The sequence below is a fragment of the Amblyomma maculatum genome, chromosome 5 (genome assembly GCF_055883805.1).
Source record: "Amblyomma maculatum isolate TAMU_Amacu chromosome 5, ASM5588380v1, whole genome shotgun sequence".
NCBI lineage: Eukaryota > Metazoa > Arthropoda > Arachnida > Ixodida > Ixodidae > Amblyomma > Amblyomma maculatum.
The window spans coordinates 125,404,464-125,420,993 of record NC_139348.1 but is presented as its reverse complement, the minus strand read 5'-3'; the positions used below and the strand labels follow the sequence as shown (position 1 = coordinate 125,420,993).

The 16,530-nt window shown below is 45.8% G+C and overlaps 1 protein-coding gene across 1 annotated transcript in view; it reads right to left on the bottom strand.

The window, feature by feature from the left end:
• The window catches only part of LOC146189449 (uncharacterized), a 63,374-nt gene extending 47,249 nt beyond the window's left edge, over positions 1-16,125 (bottom strand). The window contains exon 1 of the mRNA XM_084604258.1: positions 16,042-16,125. Within this exon, the coding sequence (XP_084460384.1) occupies positions 16,042-16,072 (31 nt within the window). The 5' untranslated portion in view covers positions 16,073-16,125. The remainder of the gene's footprint in view (positions 1-16,041) is intronic.
• Positions 16,126-16,530: the final 405 nt, after the last annotated feature.

The following is a 16,530-nucleotide window of genomic DNA, read 5'->3' as shown; positions in this document are numbered from 1 at the left end:
TTTGAGGCCAGTAACTGGTCGTGCGCAGTAATGACGTGGTCGCTGCTGCCGGCTAAAAACAGAGCTATGCTCCATTTGCCATGGGAAAAAAAGCAAAACTATATCCATACTTATATTACGACTATATAGTAAAGATGCATCAGTTTTCCATTTTATGACCACCTTAGTCTGGCAGTGGCGAAGAACTAGCGGGAATCTGGGTAACGTATTTGTCACAACGCTATGATGTCCCATACGCAAACGAGTCATGAATTGATCCCTTCTGGAGGTCTGTATCAATAGGGGTGAAATGCGTAAACGAGGGTGGTTTGTTCTTCATATTGTAACCCCACGTTTTGTGTGAAGCCTTCTTCTTCTTCGTACCCCGAAAAAACTGGCAGTTGGTAGCGAGCGCATCATCTGTGTTAACGTCCTAGTTCAATTCTCTTGTGTGTGTATTGTGTTTGTGTATAACCATGCAGCGCCGGAGGACGTCGGAGTGGTTTGCTGGCTTTAATGTTTTACGAATTATTTAATACATAACATTTATGTGTGTTTGTATGCGTACAGAAATTAATGTAACTACTATTCATGGCCGGAGTATATGAATACCTTATCAAATGTCTCCATCTCCCCACAATCTGGAGCCTCTGAAAGGTCTATACAGTGCAGCTAGGCACCTTCGTCCAAAACACATGGAGCTGAAGCAAGCAACCCACCCCTATCTTAAGCGCTTTCTGTAAGCGAATGAGGTAGAGACGACCGTCCTGCATACAAATTCAGAGCAGCCGTTACTGACGGTAGATGATCCGTTCGGAGTAATTAATGACCAAATAAGTACGCACCACATTTCTCATATGCAAACGCAAACATTAAATATGCAGAGAATTCCTCAAGCCACGCAGGCCGGATTCTCGGGTTCTTTATCATGCCCTTGAAAGCACAAAACAAAACGATCGGTAAGACGTAGCAAAGAACCTCGCGTGCCAGCGATTCTGGGCCACCTGTTGTCTCGTAGAAAGTTAGATAGCGCGCAATACGCTCACGGGCTGGCATGAGTCTAATTCGCTCAGGGCACAGACCCCACGCAGTCAGCGATGCCCGAGAAGCGCAGCATCGTGACGACACTCGGATTCACTGGGCGATAAGACGACGCCCAGAGCGGAGCTGCGTCCTGGAATTGTCTGGATGCCGTGCTTTGAGGCAAGCATACTCCGCGTCGATCGCCAATATAGATAACGCTTTGAAACGCACCCACAAAGTTCCTGGCCTTAAAGATGGCGGCAGAAGCGAAACTGCAAAGGGAGTCATACCCTTCCGTTATGCTCTTATGCCCTAGATATCCAATGCAGCGTATGTCTGGTAACAGATAAGACTATAGCTGAGAAGAGTGGCTCTGGAGGGACCGCTGCGAAAGTAAGCTGGAAGCCGCACCAGTATACCGGCTTTTTATCGTAGCATCTCGGGAACGTCATCGAAGCGCAGTAACTCCTCCCGATCGCGTTAAAGCTTTGTTGTGGTTTTGTATCGCGTTTTGTGTTTTGTATGGCCTTATATGAACAGTGCCTACTACTGGGTGCCAGCAGTCAATTGATGTTGAGGGACAAAATTAATTTGTTTTCTTTCTTGAAAAAATGCAATATATGTTTGTTTGTTTTTACTGTACTGGTGTTTCTCCAAATACGCATTTATTCAGAAAAAAGACTGACCTGGGCTAATTGCAGCCAACTGAAGGAAAGGACTGAAGAGCTCTGACAATTGAGACGCAAGAAAAGTTCACAGACATATGCTTATTCGCACCGTTTTGTTAGAGTTGTTCGGTCGTTTACTCACTAGTTCCTCACAAAATACGCAAATAAAAGTTCTTTTCCTGGCACTTCAAAGAAAGGCATCATGGCTCCCGCGACAGGAGAGCAAAAGATGGAGACTTGATTAACATGAAGTAATTACGCACGTGATTGAACCAGATCTGGCAAATCATTGGCGAATACGGCCCTCTAGGTCTTACCGATCAGATGTAACTCAAGGGGAAGCTCTGTGTGAGCCAGCTCAGCCTCCCACTGTTCATGGCTGCGCTCTTGTAACCTGTACGTTTTACGTTGTCCGAGGCAGTCTGAGATAATGTGGAGGATGTAAAAAATCTCTCCGCAGGCCGGACATGTATGTGTTGGGTAATTCTCGGGCCAAATCTTAATGTATCGAGGTCGGTTTGGTAGTGTGCGAGCTTGCATGTTTCGCCATATAGTGGCTCCCTGACTAGTGAGGTCTTTGTGGCCAACGCGGGCACTAAAACGCAGTTAATACACATGTGCCATTGAGTGCGGAGAAAGGAAGGTTGTTTCTTTTTCTTCCCACAGTGGCTGCGTATTTCACCGGCGATAGGAAAAAAAGACTTCTTTTCGCAGTAACCGATTACATTCGTACGCTTTCACGGCATTTTACTACCTGCGTTGCCTTCTCTGCGTCCTTAGCTAGGTGCCAACCTTCACTGGTGGCCTTGCCACTCTCGTGAGCTGCCGCACAATCCTGGCGTTGTCAACACAGTAGAGCGGTATTTGGTTCTGGTTTGGAACTCGCGAAACGATTCCATCCTCTCCACAAGACCGTTTCTTGCCCTCCTGTCATCCGGCGCTATCGCAAAGCTTAAGCACTTCTCACTGCGACCTCACTGGTGTACTGAACAATGCAGGAAGGTACGCACCCGCGACTAAGTAAAGGTTTGAAAGCGTACAGGGACAATCTAAACCTCGTTTTAATCAGTGAGCACAAACGAAATCCTACATCACCTCAAACCAGCCAACCTATCGATGCCACACAAAAACAACCCTTCCGCAATACTGCTTTCAAAGCAGCTTGATGTTACGGTTTTAGCACCCTGTTTGCTACGACTCATCCTGGTTGTCCCGGTAGTAACTGTACAAGACGCTGGCTGCTGCCTTGTATTTTTAAACTAATACTTCCGCCATTGCGATCACTAACATTCAATTTGACCGACGAAGGAACCGAGCTTCTATTCAGTCACTCTGTAACTACTCGCTGGAAAACTCTAGAAGTTTAAACCATTCCGAAGTACTCCACGGTGCGGTGCTCAGCAGCTGACGACACTGTCTTCGGAATTGGAAAATATACACATATGACAGTGCTCATAACGGTACTGCAAGTGTTTATATTCGCTTACTGATGTTCCTTCTCATTTCTTCTCTTCAAGATAAAAGTAAGCCATTGGTACTTTTATTGTTGAATAGACAACAATATTGCACTTCATTATTCGTACCTTTGAGATCGAAGGAAGTGGCATAAAGAGCTTGATAGAGCTTGATAAGAGATTATAATACTGCACAGCGCCACAAACTGAGAAAACTCTTCCTACCAAATCAAATAAACGCGGTTCTAGAGCATACAAACTACATTTTTTTAGTAATTAATGGAAACTACCGAACAACTACCTGCAGAGGTAGCTCTGTAGTCTGCTTGTAAGTAATTCGAGAAGTTGCTTTGGTCAAATTTCGGCTTTAAGAATGCACTGTTTTAAATATCTACACTTCTTCATGGCCAGTCAAGGCCATGATTATTCCCAACAATAGGGAGGCTCTTCGCCGTCATATTCTTATATGCGAGGCTTCGTTTTGTTTTCATTTTTTTACATAAACCTGAATATTTTGTTGTAGAATACATAGCGAATAAAATATATTTAGCCGCAACCAAATCTGTTCCTGAAAATGTATGTATAGATGGTCATCTAATGAAACAGTGAGGTGTACTGCCATATCGCACATATTTGAGGATGGTGGTTATTGCAACATAGTGGGGAGCAAGTTTGGCCAAATAGCTAGCATCGCTTACATGTTGGGGTCCAAAACCATTTTTTTTTTATATTTCTACCCACTGAATCCGAGCATAAGGCCCGGGAAGAGGCTTGTACAGGTACCCGCGGTACGGTTTTAAACATGGAGTACTCGAAAACGATGAATCTCTTTTTTCCTCTGAAGTTTGGTATGACACTGAATGTTGCATTGCGCTGGTCACTTGTGAAATTTCTAGGTGCGCATTGCGTGAAAAACCTCTTCTCTTCCAAGCATTTCACCAGAGAGGAGTTGCGCACTGGGTGACACCAAAGCTTGATGCCTGGTAGCCTTGGTGACCGTTTCTCATCACCCCCGCATTCGCTAATAATACCAAACTGATAGTTAATAGTTACTGCTAATTTTGCTCACTGCAGACACTAACGCCGATAATTACTCGCTTAATAACCACCTCCTTCCGACATTCGCAGATGACTGACTGCATTACGACGACAAAGACCGCTGCCTTTCTCTTCAGTCACTATGCGTCACTATGGCCCGATCTGCAAAAGTTTCAGGCGTTTATTTGGCTTTTCAATTCTTACACAGATGCTAAGAAGGCACGAGCTAACTTTCAGAAAGGGGATAAATCTTCATAATGCCATTTAGGTGTGCTCGCAGATTCGTCGAATGCATTCTGTGTTTAATACTACATAACAGTGACTTGACGGGTCACTGAGGACAATTCTGTACAACTATTGATTTGAGCAAAACAAAATCAACCAACCCAATATTTGCTTAATTACTATCAGATGACAGAAAAGAGACGGATTTTCTTCCCGAGAACATTGACTTTAAAAACATTGCCGCCAGTTCCTTGAAACTAATGACGTCCTTAATTCGCAAGGAAAATGAACGGGTTGCCATCATTTCGTAGTGCACAACGATATAGCATGGCCTCTGCGATCCGCGGTCAAAATCCGTTGTCAACGCACGCATTTGACTTAAGAAAATGGGTGCTGATGATGACATCATTCTTCTTTTTTTTTCTAGCTTTTATAAGCATTGATTTCGCTAGGAGTGGTCTCTCTGTCATTCTTAAGGGGAATCGTATATCCACATAGGTCTTTTCGATGGAGGCGAAAAGCAAGGCGCCCGTGTGCAGTGCGATGTCAGTGCACTTTAAATAACCCCAGGTTGCCGAAATTTCCAGAGCCCTCCACTACGCTGTCTGTGATAGTCTGAGTAGCTTTAGGAAGTTAAACCCCATGAACTAAACTAAGCTGTTCACATAGGCCTGTAATTTTAAACCTCCATCGCATGCTTATATTCTAAAAGAAAACTTTTTGTACAATCCTTTTTTTTTTTTGTCAACAGCCCCAAACATTGCATATCCTTGATAAAGACGCACGAACACAGGCTTGCCTAAAATAAAGGTTCAGTATTAAACATGTATGCGGAAAAGAAATGCGTAGTACAGCCTCGCGCGCGGGATACCTTAGTGGGGCGCCTGCGGCGTGGTGGGAGAAAGGAGGAAGAAATAGACGACGTTGCAAGTGACTCCAAAGTTACGACCTGTTTTTCCATTATTCATCCTCTCGCTCACCTGAGCCGAAATTCAGCTGTTTCAGCAGGGGTGTCATTTAAACGTATCTCCAGTGCTACGAATGGAGAAATGGGAAAGTGCTCGCAAATAATGTCAATTATTGGGGCGAAATGTTCAAAGGCCTCGAGTTGTTTAACATGACCAACAATCATACGTGCATGCTTTTATTCACTTGAGGCCTTCAACACGGGTCTAATTGCATGGAACGTTCGGTGCATGAAACCAAGCAAATTAATTTCATCGAATGGCGTGGCAAAACATTGATAGCAATTTGCTGTATACTATCAGCACCCGATGTAGAGTATATGCAGGGCTGAATTCCAACATTGACATGTAAAACATTTTCTTTGACTGCATTAGCTGTATCTATGAAAAAAATCGCACTACGTATTTCGTGCTATATACTAACTGCATTGAAAGAAAAAAAAAGTATCTTAGAGGCCATATCATGGCCTTAAATTTAAACTTTGGCATGTGCAACACGCCGGCTGCGTTCCGGAATTTACGGTACCCGCTAGATCAACTCTATCCTGGAATGTCGTCTCATGCTGTCACGTGGGGGTGACAATCCCGAAGGCAACAAACGAAAAGACTGGAGTTGCACTGAAATGAACACTTTATTGCTCTGAATCTCGCCCGCAAAATAATTAAGCAGATCGGCAAGGGCGATAACGGGAAGCGTGCTTAGTGATCTTCGAACTATGGGTGCCCGTTGCACTCGTCGGCGCTCAATTCAAACCTAGCGTAGAAACATCTAAATAAAGCTGCCAAATGTGACTAAAACAATCGGGGACAGCGCAGAAGCTGACGCTAGTGGGTACAATCATTCGGGATACATTTCCGCTTATCCTGCGCCACAAAGAAAATGAATAAGACTGCGTCTCGACTACAGTGAACGTAACCAGACAAAAGCACAAGGCATTTCTGCACGCTACAAGCAGAAATAAGGTCGCATGCCAGCGGTTGTTGGCAGCAATACATAAATATTGCAAATACTCGTGGCAATATTGCTCATTAAACTACGAAGCGCGTTTGCGAATTCCATTCAGCGTTCGTTGTTCTTTGTCTTCCATCCGCACTGAAGCGCAGCATCGCGCTACGATTGTAATAGCACGAATTTCGCAGAGTCCTGTTTACTTACATTCCTCGTCCTATTTTTCAGACTGCACTCCGCCTTAAAGGGCTCACTTTGGATGGCAAAATTAGGCTCCGTTTCTTTTCATCATGCGGCACGCCTTCTAAAACGTGGAAGCGATTCCTTACAGAAGCCGCCGATGGTGCAAAATTCATGTCCGGCATAAGAGATTAATGATTCAATTTCTTATTTTCAGTTGGGTTATTAGACGCCATTCCGTGTATTTTTCCGGGCTTCAGTACCTATGTATGGGAATCAACTATGTATGCTGTTTATTTTTGCATCTTTATGGTGCGCGAAAAGTATATTTTTAGGCTACACTGCGAATCCCGCTCGATTACATGACAACCAAAAGGCGGCGTGCACAAGGAAACGGCGATCAGGAACTCTTTCTGTTTAAAAACAATCCGAAAATGTAAACTTACTTCCCGCACTCATTTAGTTCTACAGTTTCGAACAAAGCAATCTATATTATTTTCATGGGATGTCTTTCGCATACAGGCTCACAATGCCGTTCACTTATCGACTGCGACCACGAAGACTGCGGTTTTAAAAATCTGTAGCAAATACCTTAACTTATTCATTTGCGTGAAATACGTTTTAATTGACATGGTGTTTACCGTGTTTGTCAAACATTTTACACGTACGTGTTCTGCGTGCATGTCCTTGCTGCTTTGCTTATGAAGAACATTTAGACATTTTGTCATTTATTCTATGTTTGCATGCACTGCCATCTCTTTCGCCCACTGTACTGTGCTGCCAAATGAACGAGATATGGTTAGAAGGTAAAGAAAATAAAACTACAACGAGTGCAGTTCCCTGGTGTTGCGTCAGCCAGCGGAAAAGGTCAGGAAATAGAAAACTGGAACAGGAAGTTGTTGAAAGTGCAACTTGTGAGAATTGCCACACCGTATCCCTGCCCCGTTGAGCTAGAGCAACGCCCGAAATAAGCAGCGCAAGAGAACGCAAATAAAGTACTGAGGTTACGCGTACAACGATGCTTTTTACATTGTTTTGCTCAGCTTGCGGGTGGCTACGCCCAAGCGGTGACGCCGGATGCAGACAGGACGATCAGAGGCAGCGAAATGTTTTCGCCGCCGAGTGAGTTCGTCTCAACATTTAATTGCTTTTCGGATACGTCTCGATGTCTCAGATCTCTATCAGCACTTTAATGGCCGAGCCGCTTGTCTAGTCTTGATAAAGCCAGCGTCGGACGTTCGCTTCCACGGTCTCAGAGTAGCATCGAGTTGGTCGACACTCTGACGGGCTGTTTGATATGCAACTCATGCTCATCCGCTCCTAAACCTGTCCATGCAATGTGAGCCAAGCCGGCGTTCACCAGCATGATCAGACGCCGCCACTATATAGTCCGGGTCAGGTTCCTTGGCCTCTGCTTAAAAGAGTGCTGTCCTGCAGGGCCCGTGCCGAGTTCGCCAGCCATTGGCGTGCCCTGTCTTAGCAAGTGGGAACATTGCTCGGTGCTAGAACGCACTTACAGCAAACAGCTCAAACGAGTTAGTGGTCGTTGAATCTACAAATGTAGATAATTTATTTGGGCCTCATTCGATTTTATGGCCTCTGGTAGGCCTGTTGCACTTTTGTGAACTGAGAAAGGGGGCGAGCAATAAAATGAAAAAACAAGACGCCTTGCTTCTTTCGGAGGCCACGTCATTCATGCACAACTGAACTGAACCTCTTGTTCATGCTTATTTATGAACATTCCGCTTCAGACGTACCCGACTCGTACCCACTTCAGTCGAGAACGCCCCATTTTATTATAGAAGTACTGCTTTCCGTGAAAACAGTCTTTACAAAAAAAGTTTCACGGACCTGCAGCTGTCAGACTGGTTCGACGAGAGTTCTCTTATCTTCTGATGCAAGTTCCAACCCTGCTGGCACACTGCGCTTAGAAGCAGGCCGCTGACTGTAAAAACGGAGCGATTTCTCTCATCAGGTGCATTTGCTGCAGCAGAAATTGAATCCTCCTTGAAGTTCAAAAGCATAAAAAAAGCCACAGGCGCCCGTCTACTGCACATACAAGCGCCGTTCGTGCAATTAACGTAAGTGAAGAGCAAGTGCATTTCAACTTTCCTGCGATACACTTTGGCTGCCATCGAGCAAAGCAACTAATGCGAATGACATATGAAACGATACTAAATAAGGAAACAAGTCCTTCAATAATAAGCGTCCAACTGCATCTACTGCTAAACACCGTTTGGGGGAGAGGGAGAAGGGGGGGGGGGGGAAGGGTTAAGGCTCATTTGGTACCAACGTTAGAAATTTTTGTTCGCTTCTAGATTCCGGCAGCATCCAAATTCATTCGGGGAAAACTAAAGGAAAAAGCCCGATAACGTCTCCCTATCAGCGCAAAGCCTTGACTAACAGCCACGGAAGCAAGCAGCCTGAAAAGCGGAGATCTCATCACAACACGGACTATACAAGTGCCGCATCGATTGTACGCACTTGTAGACTTATATATTTGTCATTTTTTTAATTCCACATCTACGTGATCAGTGGAAAGATGCGACGACGACGCCGAAGCACTGGCCTTCGCCGCTTGTAGCCCCTCTGTTGGCCTTTTCAAGAATCTGAGCTCATGCGCAGACGCGTCGGAGTTCTCAAGGACACGCTCTACATCTCTTACTGCTTTCGTAGCCACGAAGCGATTGTGCTCACGCATTCAATTCTCGCTTCTCTTCCGGTTCATACCTACAAATTCTGGCGCATACTCGTGCGCGCAGTCAATTTAACACTAGGGCTCCGCTATGGTTGATTATAAGATAATATATGTGTGGATGTTTATTTACCAATATCGCTCATATTTGCTATGCTGACTTCCGGCAGAGAAGAGAAACACTTTCAGAAGTAAGCGATAACTGTACGCCAATTATCATTCCTCTCACTTCGGTGGTGGTAAGCGCTCAATTGTGCAGCCACTTTTCAACCAAGATAAACAATATATTTGCACCAGAAAAGTTTGTCACAATACCGATATTTCTTGCATGCTCAAGTGTACCTTTCATTAAGGATAACGCATTAGATATGAAGCATGCGTTTTGCTGCATTCATACTGCGCAGCATTTTGATGGATACAGTCCCTGGCCGGGCACTGCATAAAACAAGGTGCTCTGTAGGGCAGTAAAAGCTATAAACACAAATAAATTCGCCTGTCTCATGAGCCCAATGAAGACTTTTTATCTGGATTCAAGAAAAATTGACTTTGTTCGAATCCCAGCCAAGTTTTGCACGTTTAATACAAGCGCACAACTAGCAACCCAGCAAAAAAAGAAAGGGGGAAGAAAAAAAAAGCAAGTTTGTGAGACCGCAGATATAAATGTAGGCGCTACCGGTCATTCAAGCGCTCCACAAACTGCGGTGCTTGCTCTGTCTGGCGCCCTCTACAGTCGCTCACGAGCGGGAACGGGAAACCTGTTCCCGCCACCAGGTCACAGAGCAGCTGCGATGACCTACGGCCTTTGTGCGAACGCGCGAATGCTAATTCGGGATCGCCACACCGCACAAGGCTCACTTCACGTTCACCGGTGTGGTAGCGAAAAAGTGAAATGCCCGCCGCGACATCCCAGATGGGCCGACAAGGAACAAGGTGCCGCTGCTTCGCAATATCACTTGAATGATCGCTGACAAGCGATGTTCATGCTTCGCGGTGGAACCTGGGTTCGTATTCCGAGTTTGCGTCGTGTTCAAAAGTGTCATTTTCGGCCTCGTCTGACTGGTGGAAACGCCGGAACCGGAAGAGGTAGCAAGAAAGCTCGCATCCGGTTCCGCTGTTTCCACCAAGCAGATGAGGACGAAAACGACCAAACAGTAATAGTGTGTGTGTTATACCATTAAAGGCAGTGTATAAGTGTATAATTTGTTGTTGTTGTTGTTGTTGTTGTTGTTGTTGTTGTTGTTGTTGTTGTTGTTGTTGTTGTTGTTGTTGTTGTTGTTGTTGTTGTTGTTGTTGTTGTTGTTGTTGTTGTTGTTGTTGTTGTTGTTGTTGTTGTTGTTGTTGTTGTTGTTGTTGTTGTTGGAATCGGCAGGTGCGAATGTGTTAACTTGTAACTGGACTTGAAGTAGTTCGAATGCTTGCAAACTTGATTACAGGCAGAAAAGAATGAACGGGGTGGTGGAGGTGTAGCGGCAGTCTTTCAATACAGTGTACTTAGGTTTAAACACCAGAATATTATAATACAAACGTACTGTAAAATATCATACGTTACAATGCATAGAATGCCCGCTTAGGCAGCCAGAAGTTTACTGTGAGCATTGATCATGTGGCACTGAGTACAAATTCAAGTCGTCTTGTGCACTGATATACCACTGCACTTTAACGAGAGAGCGATGCGCTCGCGTCCACAAGAGATCTGTGCAATATACTCAAAACTTGATAGATTAAAAATCTAAGGAGGCTAAATGCAAATAATCTCGATGCATGGCCAGCATAACACACCTAACTGGATTCACTTTCATGCATATTTTATAATTGTATTTTGCAAACTCGGCGAAGCGTGCCGACGACCACATTTTCCGCCTTGATACCAAGATTACTCTGCATTTCGAATTATCTAAAGGGCATTTTAAAGTTAAGCGAACATTTCTCTTCTCCGCTAGGACAAGCTTCGGACATCCAGTCTTTTTCATTTTTTCGTTTACTAGTCAGGCGAGAAGACATTATAATGCATTTGACAAGCACACCTCATACCACAACTTTTCGCAAAAAAAAACCTAGAAGAAGATGATCCGCGCACCCACCCGTGCAATCTGATTTACATTAAACTAACTCCGGGACACCACTCACAAAGGGCCTCTAATGGCACGTACGAATTATGCGCAAAGGGTGCAGTCTCCGGCATAACCCGGCACTCCCCGCAATCGCGCAGCAAGCTTCCTCTAGCACAAATGTCAAACAAGCGATTCCCGCGGGTCACGGTTTAATCTACAGCATAATCTGCAGCCTACCACGGAACCTCCGCCGAGTGCATGCAGCTTCACCCTCCACGTCCTCTCATCTGTCTTGCACAATCCCGCCAAACACGCTACTCTAGACTTCAACTTACAGAACGCGTTGGATGGCAGCGGCCGACCTACCGAAGTTTGTGTCGGGACATCGGCCGTACTTATACAGCGTGCGTCTGTGCGCGAACGGGCCACTATTACTGTTGTCCAAGGAGAGCCGCAGGCCACTACGGCCGTACGTCTGCTCTGGCCGCTGGGGGAGGTGAAGGCCGCGTACTCCGCCGTAGACGCGGCGACCTCCAACCGGGCCGAGCCGTTAGGTGCCCGAGTGTCCGACGCGGCGGGAACCCTCACACTTTTCTGCGTTTGCCTGTCATCCAGCCTAATAAATACGGTGATTCCTGAGGTCGTTTCCTCCAAGTTTCCTGTGGCTTTTAGTAATGTGTCATGCGTTTCTGCTTTATCTCATTTTTGCTTTCGAAGTTGGAGTGGACGGCCTTTACCACTGACCGCCTTACATGCGCGCAGTGTAAAAAATTCAGCTTGCAAGGCCGCAAGGGCAAAGAGTGCGGAAGAGACTGCGGATTAGAACGACTGAGAGATGACCTACATTGGACGCTTCGTGACCCAGTTGAGAGACCGCAAGTTTGTGAAAATAGGAAGGTGAAGCCCTTCCGAAGCTACTGTTCTCGTTTCGGCCGAGCTGACCAGAGCTTCCGACAATGTCATTTCTGACAGCGTAAAATTATTTCTTAAAACCTCCAAGTGAACCGTCTAGATAATTCATCCGGCTAGATTTTATCGTGGAGTAGGTGTAACTTAACAGAAGTGGCCGGCATCACTCCGTAGCCAAAACTATAGGCTGGAGTGATGCCTCAATGGAACTGGTTGACTGTCTGGCTGACCAACAAGCTACATTTGACAGACTTATTTTCTGGCTGGAATATTTGGTGCCCGAAATCAATTAATCCACCAGCAAAAATATCCGCTCGTAAAAACTTTGTTGCGTCATCGCGACTGACTTAATACTCAACTGGCTCATGAAAACCATCATGGCTTAGGAATGCTTAAAATATAAAAGGCACTTGTAATGCCTACTGCAGGCGGGGATGGTTGTGAATGCTTTAGATGAGGATGATTACACACAAAGCAAGACACGTTCGCACGCAGATCACGCACACGAGAACACAACTGAAGTTGCTCGCCGGAGTTTTGATAAGTACTATATGTCCCTGAAGGAGGTCAAAAGGACCTTCGCAGAGCGCGTTTCTTGCCCAAGGCCCAAGAACATTAGCGTGTTTCAAACACACCAAGTGACACGATATTCAGCGACACATTAATGCCTCATAATAGAGCAACGGGGAGTTCCTATTTGCCCCGAAACATAAGCAGTGGCCTTGCAGTGCACATATCAGCGGTCCTGTAACGATGAGGAACAATGCCAAAAGAGCCAGAATAATTCCAGTAATTCACCTCACACCATTAGACCCTCGTCCCTGAATAAATCTCAGAAGCTGCGATACACAACCGCGCATTCGATGAAAAGTTAATGAACAGTATAAGGACACCAATGCCTGTTTAACACGAGAAAAGAACGACGAAACTCGGTTTCTGTCAGTGCCATGGTTGTTAGTGGCTTCCGCTGCTCAAGGCAGAGAGGTGATTTGGCATCATTCGTCGACGAGTAATGGCGAACAGTAGCAACAGCTCGCAGGGCAACCGTACAAGACGGCCGATGCTTTGAGAGGCAGGCTCGAAAGCGTGTCGCCTGTTAGGCAGTATCTGAAATGAGCGAAGCTTCCAGCTGTGCATTACGTGCGCCCATGGAGGTGTCGGTGGACTTGTTAGACCTGTGTATGTCTCCCGGCGGCTTGGTTTCGCGCGTTTTTACTATTAAGGAGAAGACTGTATGCATAATTTATAGTTTAGTCGTGCGTCGGCCGATTTCTGTAGGGAACAGTCGATTAATTTGGGAAGTAAGACAAAAGGAGGTGCGTCCAGCACGAATTTCGATGGAAACGTAGATGGGAACGTGGGTTCATTCTCAAGTTCTTATAGGATAACAACAATGGATGAGCTACTGAATCGCGGTGACATGGCTAAGACTTCCAGAGCTCTCCCTTTGTGTTAGCGTATTTCAGAATCATCGTAATCATCATCAGCTTAACTGGACCCACTGTTGTATAAATGCTTGTCTATGATAAATATCCAATTAACTCGGTCATACGCAAGCTGTGGGCACCTTTCTCGCAAGCTTACTAGTATTTGTACTCCAGGAACGTGCCAAGGCAGAAAAGCGGAGCTTAGTGTTGTGTTTCCAGGCACAGCTAAATCCAGCGTCCAGCCAAGTTTCGATAAGTAGCCCATGACGCATCCGATGCCGTAGGTGAGGACTCATCGGCAGTGACCCTAGCATAATGTCAAACTACAATTTAATCTTTTGGATGAATCATTCCAATAAAGCTTAGAACAGGGCTAATTACATATCTGTGAAAGAGCGCTTTTAATGCATGTAGCTCATGGAACCCCGAATGATGGCGGGGACAGCGATTATGCAGAGAGCCACACCGTCATTACGAACGAATATGCAAGGCCGTAGATGTAGATCCTGATACAACTGTTGATCCGCAGCACGCGTTCCTCCAGCTCTAAGCCTGTAGGCGGCAAACCTACTGTTTGTGAGTCAGGCGAGATCGAGTCATCTCTATTGCAGTGATCACTCAGGACCGGAGCTCGGCTGTTCCGCAGAGTAACCGGAGAAATAGCGTGGGGGTCGCCTGCCGGTGGAAACGGGGCTGTGTGCATAACGGGAAAAACTGAGACCGGGGCACACCGGATGCTGTCAGATTCTGCCCTGCTTACCATCCGCGTTTTCGAACGTAGTGCAGTGGCGAAGATGGCCCCCTTTTTATACATGCTCTTCTGTGGAGATCTAATCGGAAGATTCGATAAATTATTGTGCCGGTTTGTAGGCCTATATCCCCGCTTATCTACTTGTGCAAATTTGTAGAAGAGAAAAAATAAGAAGTGAACGCGCAATTGCGTGCGTATATCGATGTTGCATATATAGAGCACTAAGGATTCGAAGTGGTGATAATATGCCTGCCCGCCCAAACGGCTGACAAATTGGTGCTGTTAAAGCTGTTGCTGTTGGGTCGCCGCGCATGCTCCCCTTTCTCTCATACCCATCCACAAAACATTTTCTTCTTTTCAGAAAGACAATGTACGCATGGCGTAATCCTGTTTCCATGCATATATTTACTCCTGCTCCCTTCTCCAACTTTCATACTTCCCAGAAGGACACCATGGGCACACTGATATATGCGTACTTACAGTCACAAGCAACATAAAAGGGAGCGCTTTATGAGGAAGGTATTTACTGATTACTTGAAGAAGCGTTTGAGCTTCGATGCTAGTTTTTCTCATCCTGGTTTGTAAGATTGTATTTCTTATAATGTCTTACAAGCTGGTCCACTTTGGTTGTACTATTATTGAATTCAACCTTCCAAACGGAGAGGCAACAATTACTTTTCGAGATAGACCGAGTTAACGACATGACAACGTTAAACCAAACGCGCTGAAATTTCCCTTTCTGTGTTTTCTTGTTAAACGATAACTACAGTGGCATCCGTTTTTGCAGGTTGTTTGCTTCGTTTACGTGCGTGTTGTTATATCACTTCGAGACTTTGCACTGTTAAAAAACGCACCCTTTCTCACTCGCGTATATAGTACGTCTTTCCGATGACCATCACTCATTTTCGCGACAACTTGAGTTGAGGCAAACTTCACGCAATGAACAAACCAAAAGTACAGTTTCCATTTTTATCAGAAAAATTTCTTTGTGCCCTAAATATTTGGCTAAGCAGTGGAAAAAAAGAATTCTATCGTTAGTGTTCACTCGCGAGGCATCACGTCAGGACTAATTGGTATTCTTACTATTCAAATCTTAGTTGGATTCATACAAAAAAGTCCTACCAAAATAAAACTGTCAGGGAAGTGACATCTATTCCAGGCACCTTATTCCAACACCTTGGTACCGCTACGTTTGCTCTGGTTTCTAACACTGCGAAAGGTTAGTAGAGCTGTACGATTTATATCCAGGAACGAATTCAAGGGCTTCGACCACGAACCTTCACAGCAACCCTTTTGAAACCGAAATAATTGCATGGCCAGGCAGCATTGAACTGGACCTACGACTTTATAGAAGTACTCTACACACCACTAGTTAAAAGGATTGCTGCATTTATGGCCGCACAGACAGAAGGGTAAGTCGTCTAAGTCACCAGGTGATCGCGCAATAATACCAGGCTGCGGAGCTAGAAAGCGAAGGAGGGGGTGGAAACGATAGCATAGATAGAATATATTGGTGACTGGGGACAATATACGGGGATGCATCGCTGCAGCATTTGCACTCAGTGTCTTACGTATTGCATCATTAATTTCGCTTTCTGCAGTAGTCCGGAAAGAGTTGTATGGTAACCCTGAGTGCACTTCGGGGGAGACCTGGGAAAAGTGTCTGAATCACTAGGAACGAACTCGTCTCAATCAAAGGGACCACAGAAGAAGACAGTAGGACTCACCGGTGAGGCAAGCGCCGGCGATCATCGCCATGTCTTCGTCACGCGAGCGATGCGCGGCCACCGCTCTGCCGCCGGCGGAAAGAAGTGCTCGTCTGGCGACCGGTTCCGATTGGGATCGGCGGGAATGCCAAGTATCGCACCCGGCAGGAGGAGCGACCGTTTTCTGGGCGCCTTTGCAGTCATTTCCCGTGCGCGCAGCAGAGAAAGCGGATCCTCCACCGCCAAGGATTCCGCGCGCGCGCGGGAACCGGCGAAAGCGACTCGACGCCACAACCACCGACGCAACGCCAAGGAGCGAGCCACCCTTCTCTCCCTTTCGACCTGTGAGAAGGCTGGAGGGAGGAGGTCACCGCGAAGCAGAAGACTGAGACACACTGTTCCACAGACCGCAGAGTCTCGCCTGGCACGTCCGCTGCTCGTGTTTGCTCGCTCACTATATCTCGATCTCCTTTCTTCAGACTTAAGACTCACAGGAAGGCACAAAGAGCA